This window comes from Nicotiana tabacum, chromosome 11 (assembly GCF_000715075.1).
Source record: "Nicotiana tabacum cultivar K326 chromosome 11, ASM71507v2, whole genome shotgun sequence".
Taxonomy (NCBI): Eukaryota; Viridiplantae; Streptophyta; class Magnoliopsida; order Solanales; family Solanaceae; genus Nicotiana; species Nicotiana tabacum.
This window is the reverse complement of record NC_134090.1, coordinates 171,463,620-171,490,200: the sequence shown is the minus strand read 5'-3', so window position 1 is coordinate 171,490,200 and position 26,581 is coordinate 171,463,620. Positions and strand designations below refer to the sequence as shown.

Here is a 26,581-nt window from a genome sequence, read left to right as displayed (position 1 = left end):
TGGGAAATAATGTATGACAAAATGATTATGAAAATATAAGACAAATTCAAAGTAATGAAGTGATGCTCGTAGTATTAAAGTGAAAAATGAGATTCTGCATCTAATTTATAATATTTTTAAATTTAGATGTCGCTATTATTGTTAGTAAAGTCAGCTGAAACATCCTTAAATAGTTTACTGAGCATAATATTGTCATCAAATGGTTTCGTGGTGTAGTTGGTTATCACGTCAGTCTAACACACTGAAGGTCTCCGGTTCGAGTCCGGGCGAAGCCAAGTGTAGTACTTTATTTTTTTGTCACTTATCTCCTCCAAATTCCAACTGTTGCCTTTTTGATTCAGCAGAGAAGAAAGAGACGGGTCTGTTCTCTCAGTTATAGGAAATATGATAAGACTTTATAAAAAAAAAAAAAATTCATTGAATGTGTACAACAACCGACTCCGCTTAGTAATGAACTGTTTATTTTGGTGCGGATTCGATCGAATCAGGTGAAAATCCATTCTTGAACTTTTCTCCATTATTTTTTAGCCCGTTTGGCCAAGCTTCTTTAAATCTAGTGTTTTTTTTTCAAAGTTGAAGCGTTTGGCCAAACTCTTGAAAGGAAAAAAGGTGCTTTTGAGAAGAAGCAGAATAAGTAAATTCTCCCCTAAAACACTTTTATGAAAAACACTTTCGAGAAAAATACAATTAGAAGCACTTTTTAGAAGCTTGACGAAACGCTAATTGCTGCTCAGAAGTGCTTTTGAAATTAATTAACCAAACACAAATTATTTCTCATCGAAAGTACTTTTGAGAAAAACACTTTAAGAAAAAACACTTCTCAAAATAAGCTGATTAGAAGCTTGGCCAGACAGACTATTACTCGTTTGATGTGATGACCACATATGAGATCAATATGTACGGTCAGACCTCTCTATAACATCATCCCTATATAACAACACTTCACTATAAAAGTCATGATTTTTCGGAACCAATTTCATGTTATGTTACAACACTTCACTATAACATTCAAAAATATTCGGAACAAACGAGGCTGTTATAAAGAGGTTTGACTGTAGTTGTGAAGCTCAACTTAAATTACCCAAAACTTAGGTTAACTTATATTCTACAACAAAACTGAAAAATAAAATAGAGGCATGGAGTGGATAATGCTTAAGGAATTTTTAAATTGATTAGGTACTTACCCAACTACTTTACTATGGTATTATACGTATGCTGTACGCTTCAAAATACCCAATTTGACCATATATAGTTCCAGGGAAAAGTTAGATAAGATTTCCAAATATTTCAAAATAAAAAGAATTAATACCCTAAAACCTCCTTAAACTGACAAAAATTTGACAGTTTAAGGGAATTTTAGGGTATTAACTCAAATAAAAACAGAGTATCATGTAAATCTGCCCAATAAAAATACTACTGCTTATACATTTTTTAATATTAGTCGGCATTAAATTTTAATCATATCAGTTTTGGTAATGTTTGATAGGAATCTTTCATCGTATTAGAGATTTATATATCAAAAGAAAATGTAAGGAAATAATTTCTAATATTAGAAAAATTAATTTTGTTATGATATTACTATTTATAAAGAATTTAAATTTACAGTAAATAATCTTTTGAAAAATAATTATTATATATATATATATATATATATATATATATAATAAAAAATAAGAAAAGTAATTTTAAAAGTAAAAAAAACAATGTTAAAAAATTTCCAACATATCTAACTCGTAAATTATTAAATATTTTATAAAAAAGTAACATAAAATATAAAAAATTAATAACATTAGGTAAACAACAATCAACTACACCACGAAATTATTTTATATTAGGTAAAATACATAATATTAGTAAAACAAAAAATATATAAAGGTAGATTTAAGGCTTTGTATTTGTTGTTGCTATAGCAGTTTTATAAGTATTGTGAATTTCCTTTTTTTTTCCCTGGTTAGAATATCCAGTTTTCCACCATCTAAAATGCAAAATTAAGACTTTTATAAAGACAACTAACCACCATAACGTCTTTTTCCCTCACAAAAGGACAAGATGAAATGTCAAAAATATAAATCAAAATTAACCACAATCGTAAGAAGTGGGGCTATTTTTGTAATTACAAATTAGTGTAAGAGCTACCATTGGAATTCTGATAACGTACCCTTCAAGTGAAGAAAGCATCAGCTATGTTAGTTGCATTTAACATGCCCCACACTCATGACTTCCCCTCTCAATTATTTTATTATTCCCTTTTTATCCCTCATTCTTCCCCTAAATAACATTCCTTGCCACTCAAATTTCCTCTCTTCGATCATCTTCAGTTCATCCCCTTTGATTTTCTCTCTCCAATTTTCAGCTCACATTTTTTTCTCCATTAAGCTGTCTGTACAAAACAGAGCAGATTTTGTTTTGTAATTTTTTTTTTTTTTTTGTAATTTATTTTGGCAATGAATGGAAGTTTTAGGGCAGAGGAATCGGCAATGAGGCAGTTACAACAGCAAATGGGAAGTTTTAGGAATTCAGTAATGAAGGAGAAGGAAGAGGAGTTAGCTTTGTTTCTCGAAATGCGTAGAAGGGAAAAGGATAGAAATGATCTTCTTCTTTTTCAAAACGGCGACGAATTTGATGCTCAGCTTGGTGAGAAAAATAATAATTCAGTTTTCCTTTTTATTATTTCATTTATCTCAATTTATGTGATGATATTTGACTGAGCACGAGTTTAAGAAATAGAGACTTTTAAAACTTGTGGTTTATGATATAAATATTTGCCTGGTTATAAAATATATCATTAAGGTAAAATGGAAAATTTTAAAGTTAAATTATTTTCAAATATAAAAATATGTTTTTATTTCTGGAACATGCTAAAGAAGGAAAGATTGTCATATAAAATGGAACAATATTAGTATCTGTTTGAGATTATGGTTGAATTTCATTATGGTTTTGCCTTTTCTTTGTTGTAATATGATGGTTTATGTTTATTAAAGAATGTTATATATTTGGGTACTATAGAAGCAAAACAATACAATAGTATGTAAAACTTGTAGTGAATTTGGGCTTTCTATTAAACATTACTTCATAAGCTAAGCTCATAACTTTTCGCAATACTTTATTTCTTATAGGATCAAATGCAGGCGGTTCACCTTTATTTAACATTGGATCAGCCACAACTGTTAGGAAGAATGGTGCTGATGATTTCCTCAATGCTGAGAATGATAAAAATGACTATGAATGGTAATTTCTTTAGTTTTTTCGTGCTGCTCGAGCATCCGCTGAGCGACTCTGCGTATTCGCCTAATTATTATTTTTAGCTGGTTCGGTATATTGTCATAAGTTCCTCTATCCAGTGAAATGTCTGCATCATGTCACCGACATTTCAGGATTGTAATCCTTTTTAGTTACTGGGTTCTAAATTAATAATTTATACATATTCAATGGATTTTTAAAGATAAATATAGTGTTCGAACCAAAGCTACTGGGTTTGGCATCCACTCCCGGCACTCTAGCTCCGCCCCTGCCGACATTATGTCTTCCTGTTCAAAACTTCAGTTTTTATTGTTCCCCTTTTGGATCATTTGATGATAGCTTTTGCAACATGCACAGTTTTGCTCTAATTATCTTCAGTAGATAGGACTACTGATATTTGAGCAGACATAATGTCTCAATATCAAAAGCACCCTTTATAGTAGTGTAGTACACAAAACAAAAGACTTTGAAAATGAGGGGGCAAAAAGAAGTGGATAAGCAATTATAATTTTATATATATTGAGGAGTGAGGGTGCTATTGGTGAGCCTTTCCGTCTCGAACCATTAGTTGGTGATTCGCGTTCCTAAAGGAGGAGCTCAGCTAAGTTAGAGTAAGGAAAACCCAGCTAGTGGGAGAGAAATCTAACTGCTTCAGATTAGCAATTCTTATGCTATTACAAAGTGCACTAATAACGAACATCTGCATATTAACACCTAACTAACAAGCTAACTGACAATTAAATAAACTTGCTATCTTAAGCATCAAGCCCTACTATTTACATCACAGCCTCCAGTCATGCACGTCACAGCTTTGCAGTTAAGTTATTCCTCTGTACTTGCATTCCGTCAGAGGTAATATGCCAAACTATTCGGGACAGAAGGAGCATTCGATAATCAGTGTTCATTGAAAGATCTTGAATAACTAGACAACAATATACAGTATATAAAGCTCTTAGTTATATTTCGAAGTTTAACTAATCAAACTAATGAATCCCATACATCAAAATGTTGATGCAAACAAGTAAACGAGTAGGTGTTATTAACCCACTTGCTAAAAGGCTCAAAAGTAGAAGAGAAAAGGCTCCTCCAGACCTTTGATATTGGATGATCTTTTGTCACACTTATACAATCATTCAGTATCAAAAGAATTTCTGCTTATGTCTTATATCTAATGTTTAATTCTTTATTCTGAGGTGATATTTTTGTGTTTCAGGCTTCTAACACCTCCCAGTACTCCTCTTTTTCCTTCACTTGAGATGGAGTCGGAAAAATCAATGATGAGTCAGCTGGGAACAGCTAAAGCTCGTCCAACTGCATTAAAATCTAGAGTAAGAAAATACTAAACTTTTCTTACCCCATGATTTGCTGAAGTAATGCATTTTCTATAATTACGATGAGTTTTTTTATATGATATGTACTAAATTACATGAAATGTTATCGTAATGACTTGAACATTATTTCGCTTCACGTCCATCCAGTAGAGGGGATGTAGAGATGTGCAGGAAGCATAATAAAAGGGAAATTTCTATAATTAGGTAGAAAGGACCTTGCAGGCCTTTTAGTTCAAAACAGTGAAACACACGTGGGGGCTCCATTATTTAGTCAAATGCTATTGGCAATGAAATCATCTTTATTGATATTTCACAATTGTCTTTACTCTCGAGTTTCTGAGAGCAATATATGATTGTACTCATTTGCATTTTCTTACAGAAGTTCCTTGTGAGCATGTGGAATTACCATTGCTCAATCTCTAAAAAATATCACCACCTTTTGCAGATGTACTAAATTCTAGAGAGTGCATAGTTGTTGGATAGTAAGCCCAAGTCAACCTTTAATAACAAATTGCGAATTCTCCCACGTAAAATTAGGAATTTCAGATGGAATGTTGGAACCTCCGGCTAGGCAGTCTTAACTTGAGTTTGTTGGGAACCATGGACTGATTTTACGGTGCAACTTGTTATTGTGGATGCAGTTAGCAAATCCCCAGCCTGAGCCCTCTGGTAGAAGCATTTTAGCATCTAGACAGCCTGCTTCCACTCATGGATTAAATACTTCAACTTCAGGACTTCGAAGACCATCTTCATCAGGTGGATCAAGACCTTCAACTCCAACAGGACGACCCACATTAAGCGCAATATCTGCTTTGACATCAGCATCTAGACGCACATCTACTGCAGCATCAAAATCAATGACATCCACTGTAACCTCTAGAACAGTGTATACCACTACCTCGTCTCGGCCATCAAGGTCTTCAACCCCAACTTCTCGTGCCACCTTGCCTTCTACTAAATCCACAGTTCCTCCAAGATCTTCAACACCTACTGCCAGGTCTAGTGCAAGGTCCTCTATTCCAACAACCAGAGCCTCCTCAACGCCCACAACCAGGGCCTCTGTTCCTGGATCAAGGTCCACATCAAGGGCAGCAACTCCAACTCGGCGGCCTACTTCAGTTTCAAGTACAGCTAATGCTACTGCTCCTCCTGTTAAATCCCCGTCATCAGCTACCACAGCTACCACTACGGCAAGAAATCCTGGATACTCACGTGCTAGTTCTCCAACTGTAAAACCCAGACCTTGGAAGCCTTCAGACATTCCAGGGTTCTCCCTTGATGCTCCACCCAATTTACGGACATCACTATCTGACAGGCCAATTTCAGCTACAAGGGGTAGACCTGGAGCACCAAATGTTAGATCTTCATCCATCGAGCCAGTTACAAATGGAAGGATTAGACGACAATCTTGCTCTCCAGCGAGAGGACGTCCTCCTAATGGTGTTGTGCGTAGCAGTGGAAGCTCTGTTCCGATCCCAGCTATGAGTCGATTACATGCTAAAGCTAATGATAATGTAAGCCCTGGTCTGATTGGAACTAAGATGGTTGAAAGGGTAGTAAATATGCGGAAGCTGGCACCTCCTGCAAAGCATGATAACAAATATTCTCCCCGTAGTAACTTATCTGCAAACTCTCCATCACCTGACAGCTCGGGTTTTGGAAGGACATTGTCAAAGAAATCCTTGGATATGGCTATGAGGCATATGGTATGTATATTCTTTTCACTTCATGCTGCTATTTTTGCAAAAAAGATAGTACACTAAATTCACTTGGATAAGCTAGATGATGGTCATGAATGTTATCTATACAGCATCTCTAGAAATTGTCATTTCTGTATTAATGCAACATAGTGCTCTTCAGATTGAAGACTTCTTTTTTGAGATAAGTTTCTGTAGTTTGAAAGCATCTATCGCTTTCTTAAGCTTTTTAAAGTTTGTAAATATGCTCTTGGTTTTTCCAGAGCTCTAAGAACCCCCCTCCCCCCCCCCCCTCCCCCCACCACACACACACAGCCTTCTTATTCTCTTTATACTTCAGGGTTTTGCTTAATTGACGACATTCCTCTCAAACAGGATATAAGGCGAAGCATCCCAGGTAACCTGCGTCCATCGATGACTAACATTCCAGCATCCTCTATGTACAGTGTGAGATCAGGACCTAACAGAAGCAGGACAGTGAGTGTATCCGACTCCCCACTTCATACGAGTAGTAATGCTAGTTCTGAAGTGAGTATCAATAACAATGCGGTGTGTGTTGATGGGAGTGAAGCTGATGATGCTATTAGCAGCGATAAAGGTGTTCGGTCTCCTGCCAGTATGCGTGGAAGGTGATGATTGCCCTTCCCTGATGTGGGATGAAAGAAATTATAGCTTCGATTCAGTGCCGGATTAAGGGTTTTGGTCCCTGAATTATGATTGTTTCCTGGGAAGGACTGAGGCATATGGTTCGCTCATTATGTAAAGATTGATGCACGGTTAGTTAGCTTATATTATTTGAAGCCAGCCTTTATCTCATTAGTTGTGTTGTGTGCTTGAACCAATTTTCTGCACTATTTTCGTTCCACTTTCAAGTTCTTAATTTGTGGGGACACGACTAAGGGGTTGTTTGGTAGGATGCATTAGCTTTTGGCATTACTAATCCCTTGTTTGGTACATTTTTTCTATTACTAATGCAAGTATTAGTTATACAACCTATTTGATATTAGTTATACATAGCAAACCATGGTATTAGCAATACCAAGGCTATTAATGCATGCATTAGCATGGTTAAAGACAAAATTACCAAGTCCCTCAAAGCTAAAGAATATGGTGGGCATTTTTCTAAACAACTAATTTTCTTAAAAATTATACAAATGCATTTTAGTTTTTAATACACTACACCAAACAATTGATAAGAAATAATCTCTGTATAACTAATGCTTGCATTACTAACACATGTATTACTAATCTCTTCATTACTAATAAGGGGATGTACCTCATTCTAATTTCTAGTTGCAGAATATCAATCAAAGTCTACAAGGTACTAAATGAGGACATAAATTTTGCAGAGATATTGTGTTATTAATGTTTTATTCCACATTGGAGGAAATGGTTGTGGTCCCATTACTGTCTCATTACACTATACTGAGTAGCACTTATTGGTGGTGTAAATGCAGCTGGCAAATGACCCTTTCCAAGACAGTCTTAAATATTTAACATTATTCTTTTAATCCAAGAAATATCTTTATTTTAAATCTACTCAATTTCGATTTTGTTATACTAATTTTTTAATCAAATTGTGTAAACTATTGATTTACTAGTATTTTATTGTTACTTATGAAATTTTAAATATCTAGGTGTTTGGACAATAAAATATTAGTATTTGAAGTTGAAAAAAGTTTGACATGAACTACAAGAAAAATACGTTTATAAATGTTGACAATTTGTAGGGGAAAAAATAGTGTGTGCTAACCAGTTTTCGGACCAATAATCGAAAAATAACCAACATTTGCAAAGTTATTGAAAAATAGTCATTATTTTATGCGAAAATAAAATTTAGATAAAAATACCCCGAAACACGGAAAATTCCAACATACTATGCTAGATTATGAAGCTCATGCGTATAAAACTTCCGGCATTATTATATTGGAACTCCAACACATTACGAAATTCCAGCATATTATGCTAGAATATCATATATAAAAAATTCGAACTTCAACATATTTTCTAGAATTTTTAAGGGTATTTTTCTTCAAATTTTATTTTTATATAAAAATATGGCTAAATTTCGATTACTTTTGAAATTGCACTTATTTTTTAGTTACAGATTAAAAATCAAATTATTTTTTATTTTCCCCTAAAATACTGCCTCAATACAATAGCAGAACTTTAATGCACTGGACTTAAAAAGTTAATACATGTACTGAAATAGTAGTACAGTATTACTCAAAAGGGCATAAATTAAAAATATGATATTCCGTATTTAAATTGGAATTGAAGTTAGAGAGAAAAACATTAAAAAACGAATAAAACAAGCAACCACCTGTCTAGAGTTCACACTTTTTCTGCCTTCTCTCTCCTCTTTCTCTCTCCTCTTTCTCTCTCTTCACCCATGGCCAGTCTATGGCGAGCAGCAATGGGAAGCTCGACTCAGTCGAACGACGACTACGACGGAGTCGAGTTCTGGACGAACCCAGAGCGAACCGGCTGGCTCACTAAACAAGGCGAGTACATAAAAACGTGGCGTCGCCGGTGGTTCGTGTTGAAACAAGGAAAACTCTTCTGGTTCAAGGAAGCGAACATCACGCGCGGATCGAAATCACGTGGTGTGATTCCAGTGGCTAATTGCCTCACAGTTAAAGGAGCTGAAGATGTTTTAAACAAACAGTTTGCTTTCGAGCTTTCTACTCGCTCTGATACTATGTATTTTATTGCTGATTCGGAGAAAGAGAAGGAGGATTGGATCAATTCGATCGGACGGTGCATAGTGCAGCACTCTAGGTCTGTTACTCATGATGAAATTCTGGACTATGATAGCCGGAAATAATTAATATTGCCACAACCTAATTTTGGTACGCCTATCCTTTTTTGTTTTTTGGAAATAACTATTTTATTTGTTTTGTCTCTGTGTGTAGTGTGAATGTATATAGTTTTTCGCATTTGAAGCAGTAAGTACTTTGTTTAAGTCATTGTTAAATTGTGAATGCCGTATATTTGCTGCGTTGAAATGCATATGTACCTTTTTCAAATACACTCAAACCTCTCTATAACAACCTCATTCGAAACTTTTTGGCTGTTATAGCGAAGTGCTTATAGAGAACATATATTATAACATAACATGAAAATTTGTTCCATAAAAGAGCTTGTCTTTTATTGTTAATGACTGTTATTTAGCGATGTTGTTAACTTGATTAGTTAAGGCTTTGAATTGTTACTTGTTAGTGATGGTGATTAACTGAATAGAGCCTACTGTTGACAATTATGGTTGAAGAAATGCAATTAAAAGAATATTTAAAGTAAATGGAGATGAGATCAGCTAACCTTCAATCCTCTCGACTTAAAGTTCAGTCATAGAGGAATGTCCGAAATCATCAAGGAATGAGTTTTTTGGAATGATATTAGAGTGAAGTGAAAACAAACAAAATGGATTCTCTAATTTATTTTTTTCGAATAGGAATTCTGGGACTTGCTACTGTACCATGAAGTTTCTATTTTGCTATCAAGCTGTACTTGTTCTTGCATTCTTTGAGCTACTACCCAATTTTTTTTTTCTGTTGATATTCCGTCGGCCTCCCAACATGTTCAACCATCATTTATAGCGTTTGAGACAGCCTTCTGTCTTAGGCTTTTATTTTGATAACCGAGAAATCTCCGAGAGATAGTGGTGCACGGTTTGAAATTCGGTGGATAATGGGTCCGCCCCGCTGCTCTTCTCCACTTAAATACCAGTCTTATGTCTGGGGCAGGATTTGAACCCGTGACATACTCCTAACTCACACATCATGTGTTGTGCTCTTGCCACTAGACCAGGGGGCGTCCCTCGTTAGTTACTCTTTCGTTTTTCTCTTTTGTGGATTTCAGCTTATGCAAATGCATCTTTTGGTTCCTAATTCACGCAAGTGAAATTTTGGTAGTCTTGGTTGAGTTACACCTTCATTTTTTTCTGTTTCATGGATTTCAACTTGTATAAATGCATCCTCTTAATAATAAATCCTATCACATTTTGGCGGTCTTGGTTGAGTCAAAGTTACCTTAACATTTGCTACTTAAGCTCTGTGGTGATATATTTATTTGGATCATTTTATAGAGCTCGTTTAGATTGGTCATGCTTCGGTGGATCCATATTCTTTTGTCAGTGAGGTTTAACCTCCTATTCTTACATTTCCGTGGCCTCATTCTCATGTTCCATAAGCATTTTCCTTTCCGCGGTCCTTTCCGTTGATAGTCAGACTGCTGCTTCTTTCTCCCCGTCCATAAAATCTCAGTTGTGCACTGGGCAGGTTGGCTGGTTATGACTTCAGAAAACCAAAAGAAAGCTTGTCTTACATACAACCAAAGTTGCATTATATTGCTGAGATGATTTGTAGGTAGCTTTCCCTCTAGTTATTATCATTAAAGCCCTGAAGTTCTTTATAAAAGAAAAAGAAAAATCCAGAGTTTTATTAACAATTGTGTCTTATTATCCTACAAAATTTCGCATGACATGGCGGTAAAAATCTCTATTTACTTTCTCACATGGAGTTAAAAAACTGGGGCTTTTTAAGATAAAGTATGCTATAGATGGGAGCCTTTTGAATATCTAGAGATTTTGGTGTTGTGCTAGATCTGAGCACTTGCCAAGTTAGGAATTTCAGGATATTTAGTAGTTATAAGTGTTGTTTGGTAAAACTGAAACTAATCAATGGAAACTAGAGCTAATCTAATCCAATACCACTATACTGATAATCCAATAGTGTTTCTTAATGTCAATGCTCACTGGAGTTCAGAAGAAACTTGTTTCTCCTTCAGAAAAATAGAATTTCTCTTCCACCAACTTTCTGCTGATAATTTTGTCATTTTGACTTAGTTTCGTTAGAAAAAAGAAATCAGTCTCTACATTAATGGTTTTCAAGAAGTTGTTTTCTAATGTGTCCTTTAGCTTATGTACATCAAATTCAGCATTTTCGTCAACCAATATATATTTTATCTAATACCATATCCAACATTGGCATAGTTCTGCTGCCAGAAATGGACTGTCGATCTTTGAATCAACATACTTGTTGGCTGCACCTTTGCCATTTTTTGGCATTTTATTATGTGAACATACACTAAAATGAGCTTGCTTACCCAATAAAGTAATAGGGAGGAGTGGTCGGTTTATTGTAGCTTAAATTTTAATGCTCATGCTGTCTGGGTAAGATGCCTTCTGAATATTCTGCATTTAACTTACCTAAACTTTGTAAGAGAACAAGTCTAGATCGGCCTTGAAATTTCTAAAGGATAAGTCTAGATCATATGCGATACATTCTAGAGAACATGACCAAATAATGAATCCTTATACAACAAGGAAATGCTTGACGGACACGTTTGGTTTGAGAAGTTTTTCAGAAGTCCTTCAAAACCCAAAAACTAAATTTGAAATTTTGTTTTGGTTTGTCCTTTTTCCTGGAAAACGAAACCGAGAAGCCAGTTTTTTTAACCTAAAGTGAGCTCTAACCCAAACTGATTGATATTGGATAGCTAAATATGAGTGATTTGGGGTGAAGCTTTAACCAAGAAGTGTTTGGACGATGAGATATTTCTGTTGTGTGTTTGTGTATATATATTTTTTTATGACAGTTATTGTATCGACGTTGCGCTGATGGACAATGAGTGTTTGATTCTCTTTTTACACATTTTTTTCATTTTTACTTATCCAGCAATCAGCACCCTCAGTTTACTTTTTACTTTTCTTTGGTGTCCTGCACGCTGTGGCAGTTAGAAAGCTATGTTCATTTACTGGTTGCCGATAATCATGGTGCCGGAGAGTAGGTGATTGCATATGAATATCAGTCACCCAACCTTCTCCTTTTCTCGCCATTGTTTTTACTTAGATTGGCATACAACAGAGAGAGATTTGCTAAGCCCCCGGGAAAATGAACCTACATAGTCGATCCACCAATCGTGAAGTAAAGAAACTTCAGTTCAGAAAAAAAAGAAGAGAGAAATTTAATCTTTATGGGAGGTCTTTCCCATGTGGGAACTGCATTATCGAACAACTGTAACTTCACCATGAGCTTGTATTGAGTATACGGTATGGAGAGAGGATTCCGTAGCACAACATCGTGCTTGGGCATTCCTCCTTTTAAAAGAAGACTAGAGGGCGAAAGAAGTATAAGCTCTTACATCGGATAAAGCCTAATTCCATTGTCCTTTGAAAATCGGACAATAGTGAAGACGGACTTTCTTGCAAAACAAATGATTTCCTATGAAAGACATCTTGCCAAAAGAAACAAAAGATCATCAGAGAATGCTCCTTTCATGTTCATTATAACAATATTTAGCATCAAACTGTTGCGTGTTGCCTGTTTTAGTTCACTGCCTTGTTTTGGATAACTGCTTTCATTGAGCCGAGGGTCTTATCGGAAACAACTTCTCTACCTTTGCAAGGTAGGGGCAAGGTCTGCGTACACATTACCCTCCCCAGACCTCACTTTACACGTGTATGTTGTTGTTTTTGTCTTCTTTTAAGTAACCCGGCTTTAGCTCAGTGCCTTTGCAATCGCTTCTTCACCAAACTCGAACTCTTGGGTTATAGAATTGGAACTCTTCTTTTCTTTTGTTCTCTTTTTCTCAAAACAGTGCTATCTCTCCATACATAATTTGAATGAAAGGAACATTTAACTTAGAACATTCAGGCAAACTAAAAATATCAGTTCAACAAGTAAACTAATCGACCTTAAATTTTGGTAACTCACAGAAATTAACAAATTGCAGAGATTTGAGCTACAAAATTGCAGGCAAAATTGCTAACTCAGTAAATTAGGACTCAACAATCTCAATTTTAACGACTTGTCCATCATCAAATGGATCTCTTTTTGGAGCTGCTGGTGGTGCTGCAACCCTAGGTGGCCCTCTTCCCTTCTTCTTATTCCTTGGCCTTGCCTAAACGAATTCATAGAGGCGCAAAGAGTTAATATCAGTTTAAAATAGACATCAAAATATTGAAATCTCCAAGTTTAAAAACTTCATCCAATCAGTTATGCCGCAATCTAAAACTAAAGGTCACTGCTTAACTAGGCTCTCGAGTGTGTTGTCTCGGGTTTGAAACTTGGGTATGGAGTTGCCTTTGCTGGAGAGCATTTTACCCTCAAATGTGGGACTTTCCGGTGCAAATCTAGATTTAATTGGAGCCCAAAGCGAATAATATCACTGATGGGCTGGGCTGTTACATATAGTATCAGAGCTACTCCACGTGCAACCTTAGCGAGGACGCTGAGTCCCTAAGGAAGGTGAATGCAACATCCTAAGCGAATCTCACATCGACAAAACACTGAGAAGATGTTGGGTATATAAGTAAATAAGCCTTTGATCCTTAGTACATCCATATAAACCCTCTTATCTCTTTCTCTATTAAGGTTACTTTCATTTCAATACTAGTAAATGATTGTTTTAATTAAATTAAAGGGGTTACCTACATCCTTACAAAAGCACACAAGTTTTCAACAAAATTAGCAAAAGGGTACTGTAAAAAACAAAGTAAAATTGTAAGAGTGAAGCCAAACTCACATTCCCAAAGGAGTAATTAAAACGCTTGCCTTTTGCAGTTTTCTTGTCTCCTCTGCCACAGTAAACTGAAATCAAATAGCATAAGAATATCATTATCCTGAGTCAAATTGCATAGTAGTAAAATATTTGGTTTTACAAGTGCTCCATACTCAATGGAAGATTTGCAAAGGTGACATCTAAAGATACTGATGCTGAAGAAGTTGCTGAAACTGAGGCGCCGGATATGGAAAGAGAACGAGAGAAAGATAGATTAGGAAAGAAAGCCATAGGAACTGCTCCAAGTAACGACGACGCCATTGCAGTTGAAGTGATAGAGTGAGATAGGATTAAGGTTGTGGCCTTCAAAACCTTTATTTTTTATGGATAATGTGTAAAGGGATAAAGCCATAGCCTGATTTATGACGGGTAATTGAGAAATAGCCACAGTTTTAAAAGTAATCGAAATTTAGTCATTTTTTCATGTAAAGATAAAATCTGAACAAAAATATCCTTAAAAATTCGGAAATATTCCAGCATAATATGGAATTTCATAATGTGCTGGAGTTCCAACATAATATGCAGGAAGTTTATAGGCAGGAGCTCCATAATCCCGCATATTAGGCTGGAATTTTTCGAGTTTCAGTAAAACAATGGTTATTTTTCAATAATTTTGCAAACGCTAACTATTTTTCGATTACTGAAACTGACTAGCTCGTGCTATTTTCACATAAAACGATAGGCAGTTGTTATTCAATGGCCCTGGAAACTAATGTCTTTAAAATTAAAAAAAAAATTACTACTAATGCTCCCAAAATTTAATCTTTTGAAAAGTTAAATTTCTTTTAAAGTATTTGATCGTATTAAAACATTTAAATATTATTTATTTGTTAATAATTAGTGAATTATTAATTAGGTGTGATGTTTAAAGAAAGAGAAAGAGTAGTTTAGACAATATTATGTTTGCAAAAACTTGAAAAGAAATAGATAAATATGGATTGAAAGAAGTATTACTCCATTTTAAATGGAAGTAGGGATTCTTTTGTCGCGTTCAAAAAAATAATTGAGTGAAAAAGAGCAACGTAGAACAAAAAATTACTTTTTTTCCCATCTTGGGTTTTTCATTTATGAATGTAGAATTTTTTTGTAGGTTTTGAAATGGTATAGTACTCAAAAAGTAAAGAATAATAGACTAATTTTAGGAAATTAGACATCATTTATGAAGATTAAAAACATGGAAAAAAGACATGAACAACAAAAACTTTCCTGCAAGAGAGTATTTTTCTTGGAGTTTGTCGCATTTACAAAAATAATTACTATTAAACAATTCTTTGTTGGACCTCGGAATGACCCTGCACTATGGATTTCCCGTTATCATCCATGTAAAAATTTGTTTTTGCATAAGTTGGACGGTCCTTAAATTACTTAGCGTATTAGGTAATACTATATCGAATACAGCTTATATATATATATATATATATATATATATATATATATATATATATATATATATATATATATATATATATATTAAAGGAATAAAGTTACCATATATAATTAGTACTGTGGTTAAGCCAAGTGACAAGCTAATAAATGCTAATCCATATATATATTAAAGGAATAAAGTTACCAAATATAAATTAGCATTGTGGTTAAGCCAAGTGGCAAGCTAATAAATGTTAATAATGTATGGTAACTTTATTCTATATTTGATTATGTTAGTCAAATACAAATATATATATATATAATTGAATTTGAATTAAAATAAAAATAAAAAGAAATTTGTCTTTTGTTATCATGTTATCATGCTTAATTCAGTTAATGATCATATGCAATCATGTTAAGAACTTTTGTTAATTTTTTATAATTATTTAAATATTACTTTTCCTCGGGCAAAAAGGAAAAAAAAAATCTTCATATAATTCTAAACTCTTTCACATCAAAAACCCTATAATTATAGTTCTTTAAAACACTATAGCTAGATTTGAATAATGCAGATTTCTCTTAAAATAAATATAATATATATGGTACATGTCTATATTTATTCAAATAACAAAAAGAGTTTAAAAATCAAATAAAAGTTTACTTACATATATAATGAAGTAAAGCTACATGGTATAGAAAGAAACATCACAATAATGTGTTAATATTCAAAAAAAAAATTTTTTTTTTTTTTTGAAGAATGTTTGTTTGAAGAGTCAAATTGTAAAAATGGACATAAAAAAAAATAACAAAATATTGGTTATACAATTGCTATCATTACTTTTAATTTAGCATCTTTTAGGAATTAAAGGGTATAAGTTGAAACCTTTTCATTTAGCTGCAGTCAAGCCAACATTGCAGGGGTATGATATTTTTTTTGTTGAAGAATATTAGTTTTGAATCATTAAATTATATGAAAGGTTTCTCGAATTTCACAAGAGGAATATTGGTTTCTAATTGGTAGTTTCTATATCGATTTTCAAGTATAACAAAAAGTATATTTTGAAAATAAATGGTATGACACCAAATATTTTTTTTTAAAATGTAAAAAATTATTTCAAAATGTGATTATTTTTTAAAATATAATGTAATTTTAAAAATAAAAGGATAAGATATTTTTGAATTTTAGTAGAGAATTTTTAAATTATTATAATAGAAGTCATATCATGGATGAAATCAAGTAACAGAAATCTTATGGAATATTTAAATAAATATCCGGCCAGATTTATCGTTGATCTTTTATAGCTGATATACATAAATGATATACTGACGATACATGATTATACATGATTATACACGTATTATATATAAATTACACATTCTTTAATTTTTTAATTTAAGTGGTTAGGTGAGCATATATTTAGGTTGATTAGATAAAGCCAAAAGAAAAATATAAAATAATTTTAACCAAAGACTAAAAATATAAATAAATTTCTTATGTATACAATTTCTATTAAAAATCATCCTTTTATAGCGAAATAAATTAATTTTTTGTTACAAAAGAAAGAAAGACATAAGAAAATAAATATAGAAAAAATAATTTTTTAGCCGGCGAAATTTTGTTTCAGTATGGCTCTATTTTGAGTTTATTGATATCTCTAGCCACAGATTTTAAATTTTGAATAACTTTTATATATAATTTTTTTCTTTGAATCATTAAATGTTAAATTAGCTGATTGTTATTATATAACATTGCAGATATTGTCTTAAAATTATCAAGTAGTTTTTTCTCGACACTATACATGGCTTTACATCAATGCATACTACTCAAATTGCATCTAAATTCAGATTTGAATATCATATCAGTTTGTTAGTAATAGTAATTTTTTGAAAACGACACACAATGTAAATTAGAAAAAATATATTCTAAGATATCTTTATCTTATAATCTATGTATTTGAGTTGAAAAAAATATTTTAAATCGATGAGATCAGCTTCCAAATTTTTTATACTCAACAGATAAAGAGAAGAAGAAATTCGTTGTTATCTCTATTCTGGTTCTTAGATTTTTCATATATTTAAATTTGTAGATAGTCTATTAAAGTGGATATTAAATTAAGGATGATATCTTCACTTGTATCATTATAAAGCTAATCATTATTGAAAGATAAAAACATACCAAAATAAAATTAGAATTTCAAAATATAATATTTTTTGAAAGATAACAACATACCAAAGAAGAGTTCAAATCATAGTAAAAGAGTCATGTCGTAACTAAGAAGTCGTTCATATTGTGTCACCCTTTGTGTTTTGCTATAAATACGAGTTATTATTTCGCTTCGTGACTATTTTTAGGTTCTAATGATTTCAATAAGAATGGTGCAAAAAAAAAAAATCACTACGAGATTTGAAAAAATATTAGTTTTTTTTCCATGTAGTATTTCTTAATTAATATCTAACGATTATCTATAATTATATAGAAGGTTTAAATTTTAAGGTTATTTATATATAATTCAAATAACTCAGATGTTTAATATGGTCAGTGTCAAATATCAAAATGGAGTCATACTGAAAAAAATAAATCACTGGCTAAAGAATTATTTAAATTTTTAGATAGCTGACTAAACTGAGTTTTTGAATTAAGGATAATATTTTTACTTCCATTATTATAAACATAATTATTATTGAAAAATAAAATTTTAGAAATTGAAATTTTAAAATAGAAATATTTTTTGAAAGATATCAACAGACCAAATAAGAGTTCAAGTAGTAATACAAGAGTCGAGTTATATCCAAAGAATCCTTCATAGTCTCAACCTTTGATTGTTTTGCCATAGATATGAGTTATTATTTTGCTTCCTGACTATTTTCAGGATCCAATGACACCGCGAAGAATGGTACCAAAAAAGAAAATAGAATTATAACTAGGAAATTTGAAAAATGGTTAATCTTTTTCATGTAGTATTTCTTAATTTATAGGAGTATCCAATAATTATCTATATTTATCAAGAAGGTTTAAATTCTAAGACTATTGACACATAATTCAAATAAATAAATATTTGACATGATTAGTGTTCGTGTATCCGCACGGGTGCTAATATTAGTATATATATAGAGAGAGACGTCGTGGCAAGTTTACACCAAATTAATGCAAGATATATGCATGTCATCATTCTAATTTTAATTAATCAAATTAAACTATTTGATTTGATCGTATTTGCGGCTAAATTTTTACGGTGAGCTTTATGCTTCCTTTGCCTATAGTAGAATCATGACAAATTTTTCTAAAGCACTATCTTTTGGTAGTAATTAGTCATCTATAGATACCATTTGCTATATTACGGATTATAGATACCTTTTATGTGGTTATAAGATGTATTTGATGTATTTAAGCTATTGTATTCATGAATACAGTAGCAAAAATAGGCGTGAATCAGGGAAGTCCAGCTAATCAGTTGTTGTATTCGAGTGTATTCGACTGTATTCATGGAGTGAAACATGGGATTACAGCTGGACAGATTATTGTATTCGACTGTATTCACGGCGTGAAATAGGGGATTACACTGTTTTTAAAAGGGAAAGTGAATCAATTAACATAATAGACTCCTAATATAACTCAACAAACTCAATTATAACACACAAATTTTGTATTTTCATTTATAAAGAAGATTCTCAACCAAAAAATACCCCAAAAACATAGCAATCTTCAGAGAAATTATATAATACATCTGAATACATAAATTATATTAATTAAAAAAAATATACGAATACATTCATGGAATAAGACAATGAATATAATAAAATACATATAATATAGCGGGATACATTGAAATACAATGGAAAAAAAAGACTAGTGAATACAATGAAATACATGAAAATACATCATGATACATTGAAAATACATTGAAATATATTAACAGAAAATCAAGTTGCTTAGCCCCAAACTCCGTCGTCTTTGTTCAAGAACAAACCCTAATTTCCGGCGAATCCGTCGTCGAGCAACGAAATAATCCACCTAGTATCCGGTCTACTATATCGTCTTCCACTTCTATTGAGGCCTTGTCTTTTGATTGCTAATTTTTATGAAGAAAAAGATACCTGGGCTAGACAAGCCTGGAACCGACTCCCTTCTAATGGTTGATTTTTTTTCCAGTCCACTGGTGGTTTTATTGCAATTATGAGATATGCAAGTGCTACTCCCTTGCCACCATCCGTACTCAGCAGGGGTGTAGGTTGGCAGGTAAAAAGGCATTTTCCTAGAATCGTCCCTCCTGCTCCTTTTCCTCCCCGTTCTTTAGCAAAACAGAACATTGAATCGTGAATAATGTCTTCTAGTTAATGTGGATGTTTACTTGCAATCACCGTAGCTGCATAAAAGGCGGACCTTGGTGGTGGAAGTGGGAAGAGGTGGCAGGTCCAAGAGGGAATCCGTGGTGGTAGATGACGGAGGTGGGTCAATCTAGGCGTTAATGGTGGCGGGGGATCTGGTATGTTAGGGAACAAAGCGTGAGAGAGGAAGCATGAGATTTTATTTACACTAAGAAATTTTAATGGGATGGGGAAGAGAATGGGATGTATCAAAGTAGAGAGAGGAAAAAAATAGTGTAACTGATTAGCGTATTTAGTGGCTTAGGGCTAGGAGATAACCAAAATTAAATATTTTGCTATAAACCTTAAAAGGTATTTATAGAATATAATTTTTTTAAATGATATTTATTTAATATAAATAAGGTGTTAACCTTTGCTATATGAGGTAAAAATTCCTAGAATCATCACCTTGTTTTATCGTTAAGGGTATTGGTGTAAGTGTAATGGTTAGGATACTTCAAGCCTTAAGTGAAAGTCTCGTATTCGAGTTTTGATGAGTCGTGCTTCAAAGTGAAATTCTTCTAAAATTCATTGCTCGATTTTGCTACACGAATGTAGTTTGATCTTGTGGTGTATTTGTTTGTAGTGAGTAGGGCTTCTTTCTCGTTGATTAATTAGTTCGCCTCCACTTTATTGAAATGTCAGAATTCCTACGATGTTGTTGTCAACAAACGCGTATCGGGCCGGTCAGCCTATTTACATCAGCTGGCAGGTGGGAGCGAGAAGGATATACTACTAGAAATCCGGGCAAAACCGTCCCTTTGGTTGGTAATGGCCAATAACCGTCCAAAATGCGACCATTTATGTGTGAACGGTATTTTAAATGTCGGAAAGGCATACCGACCAAAGTTGATTAAATTCAAAAAAAAATATTGCCTAAAAACCGACCAACTTTGGTCGGTTTTTTGACCAGTTTTTTGACCGATCAAAATTGGTCGTTCGATCGTGGTCGGTTCTTCTAAATTTCTAGTAGTATCGATGAGAATGGAGAAAATTTTATAGGGAGTGTTTCCTCTTTTAATAAACCTTATACAGTGCAATTCTAATTAGTAAGGATTCCAAAATGAGCATCCGATACTGCCATACCGGATAAATAAAAGAAAAAGGAAGAATCATTTTATTTAAGTTATATCAAGATATATTATCAAAAAAAAAAAGTTATATCTAGATGTGCATTATTTCCGTATAAAAGAAAGAAGTGTGACAAAGCAAAGCTGAGGCCCTGTGTCTTCCAACCATCCGTGAAAACTAGTAGCATAAAAAGAGAGAAGAGGTCACACATGGCAGTCTCTCTGCACCCATAACCTCTTCTTCTCTAGCAAACCGGGTGTTTGCATCACACTCGTGGTGCCAAATGTGCAAGTTAGACTTATTTTGGACGGGTCTAAATGGACTGACTGAATAAATGACCCGCCCCAAAAGTTATTCGGGCTGAAATGGACTGGGTTAAAATGAATTAATTTTGGGTCATAGTCTAACCCGTCCAACTCTTACCAAGGTTTAATTAATGCATGTTATTTTCTTTTGAATTGTTTAATTATCAAATAAGATTTTTTTGTTTTGTTATGGCCAAATATAATATATCAAAAAAAAAGTTATTTTAAAGATAATTTAGCAAAGTTACTCATGGATCAATTTGGGTTAAAAATTAGCCAAACTTTAGATAAGCTAAGATGGGTTGAGTCAAAGATTGATTGAGTTCAACAAATGGGCGGGTCAATGATCGGCCCAACCTTTGGCGGATTGTGCGGATTAAATGAGCTTGGGCTCAAATTGCCACCCCTACACCAGACTAGACTAACTGAGGGGAAGTGCACGGTTAGCCCCTAATAGCATATGTATTTACTTTTAAGCCACTGTTTAAAATGTCTTTAGTCTTTAGCCACTGCATTAATAAACTTTACCTGTCCGGACGAAAACACCCTTCTGCTCATAAAGTTCAGGACCAAGTGTCCTTAATTTTTGAACTTGTAACTCTAAGTTAAGGACTTCAGGACTACATGTTCTTAACTTTTGAACGTATAACTCTAAGTTCAGGATTTCAGGACTACATGTCCTTAACTTTTGAACTTGGAACTCGAAGTTCAGGACCACCTGTCCTTAATTTCTGTGTTTGTAACTCTAAGTTAAGGACTACATGTCCTTAACTTTTGAACTTGTAAGTCTAAGTTTAGGACCTATTGTCATTAACTTTTGCGCTTATTAGTCTAAGTTCAGGACCAAGTCTTCTTAACTTTTGAACTTGTAAGTCTAAGTTCAGGACCTATTGTCATTAACTTTTGCGCTTGTTAGTCTAAGTTCAGGACCAAGTCTTCTTAACTTTTGAACTTGTTAGTCTAAGTTCAAGACCTATTGTCCTTAACTTTTGGGCTTCTTAGCCTAAGTTCACGACCTATTGTCCTTAACTTTTGAGCTTGTTAGTCTAAGTTAAGGACTTCAGGACCTATTGTCCTTAACTTTTGAACTTGTAACTGTAAGTTCAAGACCCATTGTCCTTAACTTTTGAGCTTGTTAGTCTAAGTTCAGGACCAAGTGTCCTTAACTTTTGAACTTGTAACTCTAAGTTAAGGATTGTCTGTCCTTAATTTCTATGCATGTTGAACTTGCAACTCTAGGTTCAGGACTTCAGGACTACATGTCCTTAACTTTTGAACTTGGAACTCGAAGTTCAGGACCACCTGTCCTTAATTTCTGTGCTTGTAACTCTAAGTTAAGGACTACATGTCCTTAACTTTTGAACTTGTAAGTCTAAGTTCAGGACCTATTGTCATTAACTTTTGTGCTTGTTAGTCTAAGTTCAGGACCAAGTCTTCTTAATTTTTGAACTTGTAAGTCTAAGTTCAGGACCTATTGTCATTAACTTTTGCGCTTGTTAGTCTAAGTTCAGGACCAAGTCTTCTTAACTTTTGAACTTGTTAGTCTAAGTTCAAGACCTATTGTCCTTAACTTTTGGGCTTCTTAGCCTAAGTTCACGACCTATTGTCCTTAACTTTTGAGCTTGTTAGTCTAAGTTAAGGACTTCAGGACCTATTGTCCTTAACTTTTGAACTTGTAACTGTAAGTTCAAGACCTATTGTCCTTAACTTTTGAGTTTGTTAGTCTAAGTTCAGTACCATGTGTCATTAACTTTTGAACTTGTAATTCTAAGTTAAGGACCAAGTATCCTTTAACTAATAGTTAGGTGGAAGGCTCACGAGGAATAGGATCAGGATTCACTATAAAAGTTTTTCCTAATGTCCAGATCAGCCATATCTTAGATTATGTCTTGAACAACTTTCTTCTAAAACTCTTTAATTACTACGAATACAGATCATGAAAATGAACATTTAAAGTGTCACATTCTAGAAAAGAACTGAAATATCGAGGAAAGAAAGTGAAAAAGGAACAAGTAGAAGCAAGGAAAGAATCTGAAAATTGCGTATCTATCCAACCTGTATTTCGTTTGGGAAGGAAAGGGTAACAACGTCCTTTCATATTAATTTTAATAAACTAGTGGTTATTTTTGCTCAGTATTAAAAATGTTGGATAAAAAGTAAATACCACTTTAAATAGTGACTACCCCATATAATTTTTACACTAACCGATGCAAGATATGTTTTTACACATACACATTTCAATTTAAATATGGTTAATTATTGCATATTTTTGCTTTATTATATTACTTAACTATAATAAATTAATATAGTTAAGTATAAACATCTTGTGTACACTTTCTCTATTGGGATTTGGTTTTCTAATGTGAATTGGATCAGCCACGTTGGAGTCTTCATTATAGTAATTTGATTTATTTATTTTTCACTTGTATTTCACAGGTTGGATTGAATCTAACGCAATCACAGCAACTTCTAGAGTTTATTTTGACTTTCATTTCAAGATCTACTTTAGATTCAAATTCCACTAATATATATGTTTTAAAAGATTTTTAAAAGTACCCTTTTCCACGGACTTTCTGTTTTCTCTTTTGACCACTTCTTTTCTATTTTCTTCTCATTATTTCCATTACTTCCTCTACTTACATTTTGTATCATCTCTTCTTTATGACCAGAAAATAGTAATTATGAAACTCCAAATTCCTTCTATCAGTGTACAATGTCCTCAAAATTTTATGTTTCAACCATTATCTACTCATTCATCTACTTCTCTTTTCTGTTTACCTTCTTCTTTTTCAGCAAAATGGGGTGCTAAAAATGTAAACCTGGCTATTTCTGTAAGATCAAGAAAATTCTTAAGGTATCAATACTTAGACAAAAATTTCTGTAAAAGTTATAGTAGTATACTACCATGTTGTAATTCTAATTCATGCACTTCTCTGTTCTGTTTACCATCTTCTTTTTCAGCAAAATGGGGTGCTAAAAATGTAAACTTGGCTATTTCTGTAAGATCAAGAAAATTCTTGAGGTATCAATACTTAAACAAAAATTCCTGTAAAAGTCATAGTAGTATACAACCATGTTGTAGTTCAAGATTATGTGCAGATTTTGGAGAAGAAAATTCTGAGGGATGTTCATATAAGAGTAAATATGGGGAAAAAGGGTCATTTTTGCAATCAGAATTTGAGTCCCTAGAGCCAAGAATGCTTGGTATTAAACCAGAACCACCATATTGGCCAGAAAGAGAGGCTATTTTATGGTTAAGTATTGAACAAAAGGCCAAGAGTTTTGGACTTCCTTTATCACTTAGAATGATAAAAAAGAAACATCAGTATTTACCCGTAAAACGGTACAGTTTTTGCTCAATGAAAAAAGCATTTTCCTCATTTGTTTTCATAATTGTGGAGTTGCAAACTTATGCATTGCAAATGAGAGAATCAGTATGCAATGAAGATTTGGAGATGATTATTGGTGAAGTACAGAGAGAAATGTATGCATCATTTATTTGGCTTTTTCGACAAGTATTTTGTCGTACGCCTGTGTTAATGATCTATGTTATGATCCTTTTGGCCAATTTTAGTGTATACTCTACATCTCACAATGTTGCTATTGCAATGCCACAAATGGAAATAGCCTATGATCATGTCAATACAATAGAAACAAGGGATTTGAGTAATTCGTCGACACTCTTCAAATATCCTCATATTTCTCAAGAATTGTCAAGATTTGAAGATCAAGAACTGAGGAACGATGAAGAGATAGAATTGTGGAACTCGATAGAGGATGAAGCCTTAAATATGAGAGGTTTAAGGGATGTTGGGCTTGATCATGAAGTCATGTTAAGATTTTTTTCGCCATTATCTGTGGAGATTGATCAAGATAACAGTGTTGAGTATTTTAAGACAGATCTTCTTTACCAGATGGCGCTGTCTCACGAGCCTTATAACACGCTTCTACTATGCAATTATGCACAGTTTCTGCAAGTTACTGCTCGAGACTATAATAGGTAAATTTCTTCATATTTCTCGAGTTATATAATGTAGCAGGCATTACACCCTGTGGATGTTGTTGTCCTATTTCATTTAGTGATTAAAAACTGTAAAATATGTTTCTAGTAATTTAATTCAATTGGAGAGGAGGATATGCTAGCTTTACTACATTGCTAAAATGAGTTTGTTGTTGTTGTTGTACTACAATGCTAAAATGGACAAGTAGTATTCGTCCCCGGACCCCACATGTGGGATTACACTGAGTTTGTTGTTGTTGTACTACATTGCTAAAATGGACGAGTACTATTCATCCCTGTGATTTGGTTGTGTCATTTCCTATAGGTTTACTACATCGCTCGAAGGGTAAAGTTGTCTCCATGCGCAAACGATAAACTTTACTACGTGTTTAGGGTCTAGGGTAAAGTTTACTACATGAACGGTAAAGCTATCTCTGTGTGACCTATAAGGTCACGGGTTTAAGTCATGAGATCAGTCATTGATGCTTGCGTCAAGGTAGACTACCTACATTATACCCCCTTGGGTGCGGCCCTTCCCCATACCCTGCGTGATGCTTTTTCTTCGGCCTGCCCTTTTATAACATGTTGAAGATTTCTTCATATTGAAAAGCCAAACCACTACAATGTGTTAAAATTGTCAAAAGTTAGTTGTTTGATATGTGCAATCCCTCAACAAGATTACTAGAGTATGCTGAAACTAGGATCCTGCGTGAACACTGAATGCCTTGCGTACCGGGCTGCCCTTTATACGATCTTAAGACAGTGGCTTGTTTCTTGTTACAGGGCTGAAGAGTGCTTCAAACACGCAGTTCAAGTGGAACCACCAGACGCAGAGGTCCTATGTCAGTACGCGAACTTCTTGTGGACAGTTAGGAAGAACTTATGGGAAGCAGAAGAAAGATACCAACAGGCCGTGGCAGCCGAGCCTAGGAATCCTTATTATGCATCTACATATGCCAATTTCTTGTGGAGCACTGGTGGTGAAGAGACCTGTTTCCTTCCAAGTATAACCCCCTTCAATGACAGAATGGGAAAAGAAGTTTAATCATAACAGAATAGATTATCCAAAGTTGTATCACGTTTATACTATTAACCTCCCAATGACATAGAAGATGGAAGAGGCTACAAAAATGCATTAACTACGAGGAAATGGTGATCTTATTATTCTTCTATGGTGTTATGGTACATGTTTACTACAGAGTGGAGAAGAAGATGCTCAACACAACAACACAGATAGAAGGGTGAAGCAGCGTCGTCTGTGTTGCAACGGAGAGTAGAAGTTTTTGTCCTGTATATTACAATTTGAATAAATGCTCTCGTGAATATCTTTTATTAGCACAACATAGTTATCTTTTAGATGACCTGATCGTACGAACACCAGTAGTTATCTTTTAGATGACTTGATAGTGTAAGTATTACACTGTCAGTGTATAGTAGTTAAACTCTTCAGGAAACGGAAGAAAGAAAAAGTTCAAGTTATATGGAAAGAGCATAACTTCTCTGGTTGTCTGGTGAAGCCTATGGCTAGGAGTTTGCCATTTTGTATCAATTTTGTGAGGTCTATATATAGTAGTGGATTTATCTCTCTTATCAATCTTGTGAAGTCTATAACAATAGTATTGTATTTTCATCTTTTTATATGGC

General features: G+C 33.7%; 4 protein-coding genes and 1 non-coding gene across 6 annotated transcripts; 4 read left to right on the top strand and 1 right to left on the bottom strand.

Annotated features, from left to right (window-relative positions):
• Positions 1-201: 201 nt before the first annotated feature.
• On the top strand, positions 202-275 carry TRNAV-AAC (transfer RNA valine (anticodon AAC)). The gene has a single exon. It is a non-coding gene; the product is annotated as a tRNA-Val (tRNA).
• A 1,908-nt stretch (positions 276-2,183) lies between these two features.
• LOC107816283 (uncharacterized) lies at positions 2,184-7,084 on the top strand. Its single transcript, XM_075225722.1, has 5 exons — positions 2,184-2,634; positions 3,117-3,228; positions 4,454-4,568; positions 5,213-6,277; positions 6,644-7,084. Exons 1-5 carry the CDS (start codon positions 2,445-2,447, stop codon positions 6,899-6,901), a joined length of 1,740 nt encoding a protein of 579 aa, XP_075081823.1. The 5' UTR covers positions 2,184-2,444; the 3' UTR covers positions 6,902-7,084.
• A 1,576-nt stretch (positions 7,085-8,660) lies between these two features.
• On the top strand, positions 8,661-9,095 carry LOC107796442 (pleckstrin homology domain-containing protein 1-like). Its single transcript, XM_016619215.2, has one exon. It carries the CDS (start codon positions 8,661-8,663, stop codon positions 9,093-9,095), a length of 435 nt encoding a protein of 144 aa, XP_016474701.1.
• Positions 9,096-12,926: 3,831 nt separating this feature from the next.
• On the bottom strand, positions 12,927-14,162 carry LOC107796443 (small ribosomal subunit protein bTHXc). The gene is made up of 3 exons (XM_016619216.2): positions 13,945-14,162; positions 13,796-13,860; positions 12,927-13,171 (listed from the first exon to the last, which is right to left on the bottom strand). Exons 1-3 carry the CDS (start codon positions 14,090-14,092, stop codon positions 13,049-13,051), a joined length of 336 nt encoding a protein of 111 aa, XP_016474702.1. The 5' UTR covers positions 14,093-14,162; the 3' UTR covers positions 12,927-13,048.
• A 9,338-nt stretch (positions 14,163-23,500) lies between these two features.
• Positions 23,501-26,568, top strand: LOC107796440 (uncharacterized). 2 transcript variants are annotated; one of them, XM_016619213.2, is made up of 3 exons: positions 23,501-23,791; positions 23,899-24,937; positions 25,721-26,568. In XM_016619213.2, the coding sequence occupies exons 2-3, from the start codon at positions 24,135-24,137 to the stop codon at positions 25,980-25,982; spliced, it is 1,065 nt and encodes a 354-aa protein (XP_016474699.1). In that variant the 5' UTR covers positions 23,501-23,791; positions 23,899-24,134; the 3' UTR covers positions 25,983-26,568. The 2 variants fall into 2 exon arrangements, with proteins under 2 accessions (XP_016474699.1, XP_016474698.1); XM_016619212.2 differs by having other exon boundaries at positions 23,516-24,937.
• The last annotated feature ends 13 nt before the right edge of the window (positions 26,569-26,581 follow it).

Excerpts from the sequence above, each read along its gene's own strand:
- LOC107796443 (XM_016619216.2), bottom strand. The coding sequence starts at position 14,092 with ATGGCGTCGTCGTTACTTGGAGCAGTTCCTATGGCTTTCTTTCCTAAT. Across the intron at positions 13,861-13,944 it reads CTTTGCAAATCTTCCATTGA|TTTACTGTGGCAGAGGAGAC; the intron begins GTATGGAGCACT and ends ATTTGATTTCAG. Across the intron at positions 13,172-13,795 it reads TTAATTACTCCTTTGGGAAT|GCAAGGCCAAGGAATAAGAA; the intron begins GTGAGTTTGGCT and ends GAATTCGTTTAG.
- LOC107796440 (XM_016619212.2), top strand. The coding sequence starts at position 23,619 with ATGAAACTCCAAATTCCTTCTATCAGTGTACAATGTCCTCAAAATTTT. Across the intron at positions 24,938-25,720 it reads ACTGCTCGAGACTATAATAG|GGCTGAAGAGTGCTTCAAAC; the intron begins GTAAATTTCTTC and ends TTCTTGTTACAG.
- LOC107796442 (XM_016619215.2), top strand. The coding sequence starts at position 8,661 with ATGGCCAGTCTATGGCGAGCAGCAATGGGAAGCTCGACTCAGTCGAAC.
- LOC107816283 (XM_075225722.1), top strand. The coding sequence starts at position 2,445 with ATGAATGGAAGTTTTAGGGCAGAGGAATCGGCAATGAGGCAGTTACAA. Across the intron at positions 2,635-3,116 it reads CGAATTTGATGCTCAGCTTG|GATCAAATGCAGGCGGTTCA; the intron begins GTGAGAAAAATA and ends TATTTCTTATAG. Across the intron at positions 6,278-6,643 it reads ATATGGCTATGAGGCATATG|GATATAAGGCGAAGCATCCC; the intron begins GTATGTATATTC and ends CCTCTCAAACAG.